Source organism: Narcine bancroftii, chromosome 2 (assembly GCF_036971445.1).
Source record: "Narcine bancroftii isolate sNarBan1 chromosome 2, sNarBan1.hap1, whole genome shotgun sequence".
Taxonomy (NCBI): domain Eukaryota; kingdom Metazoa; phylum Chordata; class Chondrichthyes; order Torpediniformes; family Narcinidae; genus Narcine; species Narcine bancroftii.
The window spans coordinates 311128513-311141049 of NC_091470.1; the positions used below are offsets into that span (position 1 = coordinate 311128513).

General features: G+C 42.0%; 1 protein-coding gene across 7 annotated transcripts in view; it reads right to left on the minus strand.

Annotated features, from left to right (window-relative positions):
* The window catches only part of efr3a (EFR3 homolog A (S. cerevisiae)), a 175720-nt gene that overhangs the window by 41310 nt on the left and 121873 nt on the right, over positions 1–12537 (minus strand). For all 7 annotated transcript variants that reach the window (XM_069921661.1, XM_069921658.1, XM_069921663.1 and 4 more), the window contains 2 exons: positions 11852–11987; positions 9625–9774 (listed from right to left, as the gene is read on the minus strand). In XM_069921661.1, coding sequence (XP_069777762.1) covers positions 9625–9774; positions 11852–11987 — 286 coding nt within the window. The remainder of the gene's footprint in view (positions 1–9624; positions 9775–11851; positions 11988–12537) is intronic.

The following is a 12537-nucleotide window of genomic DNA, read 5'->3' on the forward strand; positions in this document are numbered from 1 at the left end:
GATGATATGCGACATAGAGGGAGACCTGCAGGTGGTGATGTTCCAAGCACTGGTACCTTTGTCCTTCTAGGTGGTAGAAATCACAAAATTGGTGATGGTGTCAGTAGCCTTGGTGAATGACTGTAGTGCATGTTCACTGTAGATACTGAGCACCAAAAAGGTGAGAATGGATGTTGATGGGGTAGCAATCAAGCAGAAATAAATGACAAAAATCTGTAGACACTGTGGTTGAAGTAAAAACACAAAATGCTGGAGAAGCTCAGCTGGTCAAAGCGTCTTTTATGTAGCAAAGGTAAAAATAAATAACCGACATTTTGGGCCTGAGCCTTTCATCAAAGTATGAAAGAGTGTCAGCAAGGATGGCGGGGGGGGGGGGGGGTGCTCAAAGGCAGAGATGATAGGTGGAGAAGGGAGGGAGGGGACAGCAGCAATCAGGGGGAGGAGGGATGGTTAGGAGGGTGGAGGGGGATAACTAGAAAACTGTAAAGGGGAGGGAAAGAAAGGTGAACAAGTAGGCAGAAAACAAAGAAATTGATGTTAATTCCATCTGGCTGGAGAGTGCCCAGAGGGAAAATAAGGTGTTTTTCCTCCTCTGCAGGGTGGGATAGTACATAGGCCTTGGACAGACATGTGAGTGTGGGAGTAAAGAAGATCCTGATTATAATCACAGGGCTCCCAACGCAGAATGCTACTGGAGTCCTGATCTCACTGCTGGATTCCACTTATCCCGCTTACTATTCCTTCCCTAATCTCCTACACCTCTCCCTACTCCACCCCCATCTCCCCTTTCTTCTCTCCAACCCTCTAACTCTCAGACATCTTCCCCTCCTCTCTCTGGTTACCCTCCTACACTCCTCTTCTCCATCAGACCTCCCCAATCATATAACCATATAACCACTTACAGCATAGAACAGGCCAGTTCGGCCCTACTAGTCCATGCCGTAACAAATTCCCACCCTCCTAGTCCCACTGACCAGCACCCGGTCCATACCCCTCCAGTCCTCTCCTCTCCATGTAACTATCCAGTCTTTCCTTAAATGTAACCAATGATCCTGCCTTAACCACGTCTGCCGGAAGCTCATTCCATATTCCTACCACCCTTTGCGTAAAGAAATTTCCCCTCATGTTCTCCTTATAATTTTCCCCCTTCAATCTTAAACCATGCCCTCTAGTTTGAATCTCCCCCACTCTTAATTGAAAAAGCCTATCCACATTTACTCTGTCTGTCCCTTTTAAAATCTTAAACACCTCTATCAAGTCTCCCCTCAATCTTCTACGCTCCAGAGAAAAAAAGCCCAAGTCTGCACAACCTCTCCCTGTAACTCAAACCTTGAAATCCTCCCCACTTCAAACCTCCACCACTTCTGACCTTCCTTACCCCCAACCTCCCCCTCTAACCTCCACCCCCTACTTCCCCACTGACCTCCTCAACCCCCTTCCCTCCACCAACTGCCCACCTCCTCCCTCTAATCCCCTCCTCACCTTCCATTTCACCTTTGGACCGCCCGGTCCTCCACATCACCAACCCCCTCCCCAAACACAGATTCCCACTCTAACCACTGCCTGGTCTTTACTATCCCCTCTGATCTTCCCCTCTTTGAGACTGAGTGCTCGGTCCTCAGTAGCGGGCTTATCTTCATCCCCCCTCTCCCAACACCTCAATGAGTTCCACGCACGCTGCGATGCAAAACTCTTCTTCTATCGCCTCTACCTCTGGGCTTATTTCCATGACTGTGACTCTCCACCATCGCACCCAAGACCATTTCTCCCAATCAAGCCTTCTTCCTCCTCCTGGACACCTCGCCCTGGCCATCTGCCCATTCTGGGCTATTTTATTTCTAATTGTCGTCGAGACATCAACCGTCTCAACTTTACCACCCCCCTCTCATAATCTTACCTTCTTTGAATGCACTGCCCTCCATTCTCTCTGGAACAATCCCAAACACTATCAAACCTGAAGATAAGAGTGGTGCTGTTATAGTCTGGCGCAATGACCTCTACCTTGTCGAGGCCAGTCAACAGCTCTCAGACACCTTCTCCTATCGACCCCTCCTACAGGACCCCACAACGGATCATCAAGTTACTGTCTCTAACACTATCTTCAACCTCATCACCTCTGGTCACCTCCTTCCCACGGCCACCAGCCTTATATCTTCGTACTGTTCGTTTCTACCTTCTACCCAAGATACACAAACCCAACCATCTGGGTAGACCCATTGTTTCTTCCTGCTCTTGCCCCACCAAACTAATTTCATGTTACCTTGACTCTATCTTTTCTCCCTCCCCACCTACACCTGCGACACCTCATATGCCCTCCGTGTCTTCAATGACTTCAATTTCCCTCGAACTGGACTGCCTCATCTTCACAATAGATGTCCCATCCTTTTATACTTCCATCCCCCCACACAGAAGGTCTGAAAGCACTTCACTTCTTTGTGGCTCAAAAACCCAACCAATCACCCTCCACCACTCTCCTCTGCCTGGCAGAACTTGTCCTCACACTAAATAACTTCTCCCTGAACTCTTCTCACTTCCTCCAAATTAAAGGAGTGGCCAAGGGTCCCCACGTGGGTCCCATCTACACCTGCCTGTTTGTGGGCTTTGTGGAGCAATCCATGATTCAAGCCTTCACAGGCAAAACCCCTCAACTCTTCCTCCAGTACATGGAGGACTACATCTGGGCTGCCTCATGCACCTGCAATGAACTTGTCAACTTTATTCACTTCGCGGCCAACTTCCACCCCGATCTCAAACACACTCGGTCCATCTCCAGTAACACTCTCCCCTTCCTGGATCTCTCTGTCTCCATCTCAGAAGAATAGCTTTCCACCAACATATGTTACAAACCCTCTAACTCTCACAACTAACTTGACTAAACTTCCTCATATTGTCCCCTGCAAGGATTCCATCCCCTTCTCTCAATTTCTCGGTCTCCGTTGTATCTGTTCCCAAGTTGAGGTCTTCCAGTCCAGACCTTCCGAAATGTCTGCCTTCTTCCACAAACTTGGCTTCCCCTCCACCACCATCAACTCAGGCCTCACCCCCAGATGCAACAAATATAGAATCTTTCTGATCCTTCCCAAGCACTCCACCAGCCTCCTCATCCAACACACTATCCTCTGGAATTTCCATCACTTATTACAGGATCCCACCTCCAGACACATTTTCCCTTCTCCTCCTCCCTCTGCCTTTTCCTCCATGATTCCTTCGTACACTCATTCCTCCCCACCTTCACCCACATGGTACCTTCCCCTGTGGCCACAGGAGGTGCAACAGTTATGTCCATACCTCCTCCCTCATTATGGTCCATGGCCCCAAACAGACTTTTCAAGCGAAGCAACTCTTCACTTGTACAAGCAGAGGACTGATTTACTACATCCGGTGATCCCTTTTTTGCCTTCTCTACATCGGAGAGACCGAGCGCAAATTGGGAGATCGCTTTGCTAAACACCTCTGCTACAACGGAGACCTCCCAGTAGCCAACCACTTCAATTCTGAATCACACTCCTAAACACACATGTCTGGCTATGGCCTTATGTACTATCCCACCCTGACCGCCCGCAGATTGGAGGAATAACATCTTATTTTCTGTCTGGGGACTCTCCAGTCAGATGGCATTAAAATTGATTTCTTGGCTTTCTGCTAACCTGATCGACTTTTTTTCCCTTCTCCCTTTCAATTTTACCAGTTCTCCCCCTCCCTACCACTCCATCCTTCCTCCCTCTGATTGCTGCTGTCCTCTCCTTCCCTTCTCCACCTATCATCCCCTGCCTTTGCCCTCCTTCCCCCACATCCTTTTGTTTGGATGCCTGCCGACATTCTTCCATACCTTGATGAAGGGCTCAGGCTTTACCTTTGCTACATAGAGGACAAAGTTTGACCAGTTGAGTTTCTCTTAACATTTTGTGTTTTTACTATCGATCAAGCAGAATTCTATGTCCTGGTTTTGTTGAACCTTCAGCTTTTTGGCATTTCACTCATCCAGATTATTGTAGAGAATTACATCATGCATCTGATGATGGAAAAATCTTGGAGTGTCTCTGTTATGGTAATTATGTGACTAGTCCTGCTGGATTTCTGGTCAGTGGGGATCTCCAGAATATAGATGGTGGATCATTTGCTTATGATGATTCCATTGAACATAAAGAATAGGTGGTTAGTTTCCCTTTTTGCTTAAAATCATTGTCTCAAACCTCTGTGGCACAAAAATTCTGCATATACTTTCAGAATAGAAGTCACCAGAATTCCACCGCACAATGAGAAACGCCATGCACATCAATTTTAATTGATCATTCCTCATTTTGCAACTATGTTCCTCATTTGAATATTTCTGAATAGTGGAAATATCTTAACACCCACACTGTCATTCCCCTCATCTTATTTTAATAAGATGACTACTCATCCTTCCAAACACCAAAGACATCCAATTTCTTTTGCCTCTTGCATAAGACATTATGCTGCCTGATCCTTATAATTTTGTGCTTCATATGCAAGAACCCCTAAATTCCTTTGCTCCTATTTGCAATGTTTCTCCATTTAAATTGTAGGCTATCTTTTGACTTCTCCTACTTCATTGCATCAATTCACATTTTTCTGCATTAAATTCCATTTTCTATGTTTTTATCCAGTTACTCAATATATATGCATCTTAATGCAGAGTCCAAATATGCTCATGCCATCTATTTTTGGATATTAGCAACTCTCCAAGTCATTATTATAAATAGTAAATAAGATTGGCAAGAAATTATCTTAGAGCATCTGGATACATACATAATCTGACACTATTCTTCTAGAATCATAGAATATTACAGCACGGAAATAGGCCCTTTTGGGCCTTTTTTTTGCTAGTCCCACTGACCTGCACCAGCCCATAGACTGGCATACCTCTCCCATACATGGACCTGTCCAAATTCTTCTTAAATGTTAAAATTGAGGCTGCATTCACCACTTCAGCTGGTAGTTCATTCCACACTCCCACCACTCTGTTCCTTCTAAACTTTTCCATTTCACTCTTAAGCCATGACCTCTGGTTTGTATCTCACCTATCTTCAGTGGGAAAAGCCTCTCTACATTTACTCTGTTTATCCTCCTCATAATTTTAAATACCTCTATCAAATCTCCCCTCATTCTTCTACGCTCCAGGGAATAAAGTCCTAACCTGTCTAACTTTTTCCTGTAACTCAGTTCCTGAAGTCCAGGCAACATTCTGGTAAATCTTCTCTGCTCTGTTTCTATTTTATTGATATCTTTCCTGTAGTTAGGTGACCAAAACTGCACACAATGCACCAAATTTGGCCTCAATAATGTCTTATACAACTTTACCATAACATCCCAACACCTGTACTCAATACTTTGATTTATGAAGGCTGATAAGCCAAAAGGTCTCTTTACAACCCTATCCAGCTGTGACATCACTTTTAGGTAATTATGCATTCCCAGATCCCTCTGTTTTACCGGACTCCTCAGTGCCCTACCATATACCGTGTATGTCCTTTCTTGGATTGTAATTCCAAAAGCCCGCACCTCACACTTGTCTGTATTAAATTCCATCTGCTATTTTGCAGCTCATTTTTCCAACTGGTTTAGATCCCTCTACAAGCTTTCTTCATTGTCCGCAATGCCTCCAATCTTAGTGTCATCTGCAAACTTCCAGATCCAATGTACCATATTATCATCCAGACCATTGACACAATGGTCCCAACAACGATCCCCGAGGCATACCACTAGTAACTGGCCTCCAGATGGAAAAGCAATCATCCACTACGACTCTCTTGTATTCTCCCACCCAGCCATTGGCAAATCCAATTCACTACTTCACATCAATACCTAGCATCTGAACCTTCCTGACTAAGTTCCCACGTGGTACCTTGTCAAAGGCCTTACTAAAGTCCACGTAGACAACATTCACAGCCTTTCCTTCATCAAATTTCCTTTTGACTGCCATGGCAGAATACATTTCATTAATGGCCAAAATGTCATAATTCCATGTGCTAATCCACGTTCTAAGATCATCTGCCTTTCCTACAATACACCTTGCATTGAAATAGATGCTCAAGAACATTTCCACACATAAAACTCATTAATTTCTTACAGTGCTTGCAATTTTCACATCATCTTTTCCCTCTATCTGCTCTGGCACTCTAGTTCCCACCCCACTGAAAATCTAGTTTAAATCCCTCTGAAGCAGCACTAGCAAACCTTCCTGCAAGGATATTAATCCCCTTCCTGTTCAGATGCAAACCGACCTGTTGAAACAGACCCACCTTCCCTGGAAGAGAGCCCAATGATCCAGACACCTGAAGCCCTCCCTCCTAATGTGGTAACCAGACTTCAAACCACGATAAAACACAATCTGCTAAAATAATTCATCAAGTTGAGCAGCATCAGTAGGAGAAAAAGAAATCTCAATACTTTGGGCCAGATCCTTTATCGTGAAGTTTTGCATCTCCCCATGATAAAACATTTCCTCCTATTTCATAAGCTCTTATCTTATTCAATATCCTTTCAAAATATCTTCTGGAAATCCAAACATATCAAGTTTTCTTGACCAAATTTGTCAAACACAATTTTTCTGACATAAATCTAAACCACATAATCTCAACTCTATTTGATCGCATTAAACTTTTCTAAATTATGAGCTAATGCTTCCTTTATTATAGACTCCAATATTTTTGCCAACAATAGTTTTTAAGCCTTCCTCCCTCTTGAATAATACTTTTTTCCAATTTTTAGATATCCTCCCAGAACTTTTATATTCTTTTATTAAATATATTGAAACTTTAGTAGAAACAGTAACATAGCTGAAAATACTACAAAACATTTTTTTCAAAACAGTATAGTACAAGCTTCTAGTACATAGACTTCTTAATTGCACAAGCAAAAGTAGTCTCTCTCACTCACTGAGTCTGCTATGCCTTTAATAGGATCATGGCTGATCTGATCCTAGACTCAGTTTCACCTACTTGTCTTTTTTCTATAACCCGTAATTTTCCTACTCTACAAAACATGTGGCTACATCACCTAGTTTTAGTGTCATCTACCAGTGGATACAACATTTCCATCTCTATCTGATCTATACATTTCATAGTTTTATTTTTCCACAAGATCACGTCTTATGGTTCTGAATTTCAGCAAAATCATCCCAGGCTACTCTCTCACCTTATAGGGTCACCCTCTCATCTCAAACTAGTGAACTGACTCTGTACTCCCTCCAAACCCTGTACATCTTTTCTCAAGGAGATCACAATTGTACACAGTACTCCAGGTGCAGTCTCACTAGTATCCTGGGCAGTTGCAGCAGAACTTCACTGCTCTGAAATTCAATTACTCGTGCAATGAAGGCCAACACCCACTTTCCTTCTTGATCACCCATTGTACCTGTAAACCAACCTTTTATAATTCATTCACAAGCATTCCCAAATCTCTGAGCACAACAGCAATATTGCAATCTTTTATCTGATTTAAGATTTATTCTTCCTAAATGGTTGACATTTTTTAAGCTCCCTGCTTCAAATCATTGAATATACATTATGAACAGTTGCAGGCTTAGCCCCTATCCCTGTAGTACTTCATCACCACTGGTTGTCAACCAGGGATGCACTCAATTATCTGCCTTCTGTTGGTTAACCAATCTTTTATTCCTGCTAATATGCTACCCCCAATCCATGTATCTTTACTGGAGAAGTCTTTCATGTGCCATCTTATCAAAAGCCTTCTGGAACTCCAAGTAGATGACATCCACCTGTTCCCCTCTATTCACAGTGCTCATTAGATTCCCAAAGAACACCAGTGAATTTGTCAAACATGACCTGCTCTTCCTGAAATGTCTATTGTTTTCAATGGATGCTGCCTGACCAGCCAAGTTCATCCAGCACCTCATGTTGCTCTAGTTTACCAGCATATGCAAACTTCCTGTTTACTTCCAGAATCCATGCTGCTTCTGTCTGATGGAACAATTTTTACGCAGATGTCTCGCTATTTCTTTCTTAATGATAACTTAAAATATTTTCCCTACCACAGATATTAAGCTAACCACCTGCATTTTGCCTACATCCTTTTTTAAATAGTGGTGTGACATTTGCAGAGTTCCGATTTTCTTTGACCTGTCAAGAGAATTTTGATAAATTACCATCGAGTACAAATTTCACCATTACTTTCAACACCCTGGGATGCATTTCATCAGAACCTGGTGACTTGTCTTCCTTTTGACCCACTAGCTTGCTCAACACCATCTCTTTATTGAAAGTGATTATATCGAAGCCCTCACTGCCCATTGCATCCTCAACATCACTCTATGCCATGTTAGATATTTCTTCTATTGCAAAGACCAACACAAATGTCTTTCTAAGCCTCATTTTTTCTCAGATTACCCAATATTAATTTCCCTTTCCCATCTTCCAAACGACCTTCATTGAATGTAGCCACCCTTCCCTACTTTATATATTTGAAAAAACTTTTAGAATCTGGTTTTTAATTTTTGTGCTAATTTATTTTCATATCTTTCCTTTTATTTTGCTTATTTAATTGTTCTTTATTAATTTTTAAGGCTTTTCCAATCTTTCAGCTTCTCAGTTCTCTTGGTGAATTTGTATGCATGAGCTTTTAATTTTATGCCGTTCTTTATTTCTTTATTTATGCATAGCAAGTACTTCCTACGCTAACATTCTAGTTTTTAAATTTAATACACTTTTGTTAAGCAGTGTGAAAAATCTCCTTGAAAGTCATCCATTATTCTGCAATTGTTCCATACAAAGATGCACCTCTATTTTAGTTATTAGTATTTCTACAAAATGTTTGCCTCAACTTGCTGATCACCAGCCTCATTAACTACTGAGTAGCATATTAAGGATCCAACCCCAATTTGCAACTGAAGATTGAACTTGCTCTAAGCTCATACAGAATTTACAATAGCAAAGTCCACGTAGCAGCAGAAGAGCTCTGCACAATTAAGATAAGAGGAGAATCAAAGCAAGCCTGGTCTGCAAAGCAACTGGAAAATTTGATAAATGTTAGTCTCGCTGCTTTTAAGATACTAACCTTTGAATGTCCCTAATATTCAGAAACATTCCAAACTTGAAAATAACTTGAATTATTAAAAAAATTAAAGCAATTAAAATGTTTTAAATACCTCAATATCTCATGCTTAACATTTTTTTTTTTCCTTACAGCTGTTCTGCTTGTTACAATAAAAGGAATCTCACATCACTGTCTGGCCCAAGTGGAAGTACATTCAGTGGGCAGATTCCCTAGTATAAATGCTGGACAATTATGAGAGCTTGCACATGAATACAGCTGGGAAATCATTGTGCAGCTCAGTAAGCATGTGCTGGTCTTCTGCGATTTTGCAGGAGGCCTGTTTGCTGACATTTACCCACACAAGTGCATCTCATCACACATTCTGACCCATAATGTTGCTCAGTTGGAAGCTAGAATTTAACAGATCTCCAAAACTGGCAAGTTAGTGAGAATGTTCACAACCTAAAATGAGTTCTTATACACGCAAACAAGGCATAAATGGTTTACTCTAAATATTAATAATTTTAATTTACACAATTAACATGCACAGAGAATTTGTATAATCTGAAATAGCATATATAATTTCACACCACTAAAAACAGTACTCACCAATAGTCTGAATAATTGCATCCTGAACTACCTTCTCATCATTGTTTGTGGAGAATGCACCAGTAGCCAATTGCTGATGGGACAACTCAAAGTCAACGCTAAGACGCAAGTGTTTCAACAATGTATTGAACACTTCTAAAACAGTTGGACCTGATTTGAAAAAAAAAATTCCAAGGTTAGTACTCACTTAAATATTAGGTTGTAACTGAGCAACTTTTTAAAAAATGAAGGACAAAAAAAAATAAATGAAAGACATCTCAAGAGAGATCATACCAATAATTAAGTACAGCTTGGATTAGATGGACGTTTACTTCTCTCCAAATATTTACAATATTAAAATTCATTAAAAATAGTTTAACAACAACAATCCGAAGTGCTAGCTATGGGATACATGTTCTGCCCTGTTGGACCTCTGGAATACAACAGCACAGAAAAAACTTCTGCAGATTTACCAGCTCCTCTGACCGAGCTCACACTCAAGTTAAGAGATGAAACTAAAAGACTGCTGGTAGAAAAGGTATTGGATCTTATTATTTTATTGCATTAAGTTTAAAAGTTTTAGTGGTTTCAATTTTTAAATGTTTTTTTTAAAGTCTTGTAACCAACCAGCATTTTAAATATTTAATTTAAATATAAATATACTGCTTAGGGGCTCACAGAAGCCTGCACCCAAATTGATGCTGGAGAAAACTTTTATTTAGGGCAGAGTCAGCTTGCAGTTTAATGGCACAAGATCTACTACAACAACAAGATTCCTTTATGGTAACAGTACAGAACATACGAGAGAAAATTGCCTTCTGCCTGCCATAAGGCAGACAAAGAGTTTCCATGATTGTTGCCCAGTGCCCCTAACAGGAAGAGAAGTGAGAGAGTCATTGATTGTCAGTGGATACACCTCTAGCAGTCCTGTACCCTCTGCAGCCATAAACTCCTGCTCGATTCATCGGTAACCCAAGTTCCAGATCCAAACCTCTGACACGATCAGGAAGCCTTCAGTGTCCCATGCCCTTTGGGAGCTCTTCTTGCCCTCAGCACCCTCTCAAATCCTGGCTCTGATACCTGGTTTCCATGAGCCAGACTCCATTCAGCCCATAGCCAATGCAGGTGCCCTGCAGCCTGTGGGTCCCTCAGCTGCTGAGCCCCTTGCTGGTACGCTACCATGATCACTGACCTGCAGGGGCGTCTCCCCTGCTTCTCCTTCTTAAAGGGAAAGGGTGGGGTGGGGAGGATGTTCTTCCTGTTTCTGGTGCCCTGCACTGGGTCCTCTGTTCTCTGGAGTCTGCAACTCCACATGTGCTGCCATCTTGGGTGCAGACCTCCGTGATTGCAGGATTTTACTTACAAACATCATTGGCTCCTTTAACAGGCTGCTTAAAGTCTGTAAGGAGCAGACTGCATTAGAGCCAGGTGGTTGAACCCTTTGGAGCAGTGCTCCATCTCTGTTTTCATGGGTCTGCACCAGTGGCGGTGCTGCCATTACAGCTGCTCCAGCAATACTGCCATTTTTAAATTTTTATTAGCCTTCTGACTTTATAAATCAAGGGTATCCTCCACTTTTCATAATTATATACACTGATAACTTAGATGGGTAAGGTATACATGGGTACAGGCCTAATTCAGGCAACTGGGATAAAGCAAAAGGGCTCCATTCAATTTTTAAAATTTAAATTTATGTCACAGGCCATTTTGGCCCACGAGTCCGTGCTGCCAAATTTACACCCAATTATCCTACATTTCAAAGGGTGGGATGAAACTGGAACCCCCCCCCCCCACCCTCCCGGGGAAAACCCAAGCTGACACGGGGAGAACGTACAAATTCCATATAGACAGCATGGGATTTGAACCCAAGTCCCGATCGCTGGTGCTGCAAAAGCATTGAGCTAACTGCTACACCAACCGTGTCACCCACTATGGTTGTGAAAAGGTGCAGCTAAATTGCATTGTATATTTTTTTGAGGGGGAGAGGGAAAGAATAAACAGAGACAGGCAGACAGAAACAGAAAAGTTGAGCCCATGAATAAATACGTTTTGAGTTTGTGCAGTGACTTGACTTATGATTGTTTACCCCCTCCTTAATCGTAACATTCAGAACAACTCAGGAAAACCATTAGCAGAGATACTATTATCCCCAGTGCTGCATTCAGGGAATAATAAATTAACATACAAATAATAAGCCTTGTTGATTATCTTGGCATTCACTCTTTTTCCAGCTGTTGGTTCTACTTACCAACTGAACCTTTAGCTGCTATAGTAACAGTCTCTAACAGGACCTGGACAATGCCAGCTCGGACCCTTGGAGAATCCTTGTTGTGAGTGTCCAGATGTCGAAGAATTTGCTGAATCACATGATGAGAGTGTTGAGCCTGTAACATTAGGTATATTGAACAAGAAAACCAAAAGAAGATGCAATTTAGACACTAGAGAACTTCATGCAATTTAAAAAGAGTTAAGATGAAAATAAGGCAAATAATTCGAATTTCATGACACAGGCATTTTAAACACAGAAAATGCAGGACAAATTCAGTGGGTCAGGCAACATCCATAGAAGGTAATGACAGTCACTGTCTCGGACCAAACTCTTTATCAGGGATAGCAAGACAGTAGGTAGAAACCTAAATAAACGGGTGGGGGTATGAGGGGGAGAAGCAGCAATTGGCAGGTAATAAGTGAATGCAGATGAGAAGGGGAAGAAATGGGGAAAAGCTGGGAGGTGAAGGAGGAAGAGGCAGAGGATAAAGGAAGATTCCTTCTGATAAGTGAATGAAGAGAAGAGTTATGGAGTTAGAGGAAGAAAGGTGTGGATGGTAGGTAGGTAGAGGGTGGGGGAGAAGGAAGAGAAGGGAATAATGAGGAATGGGGCCAGAAAAATCAAGAAAGGGAAGGGGTGAGGATACCAGAAGTTAGAGATCAATG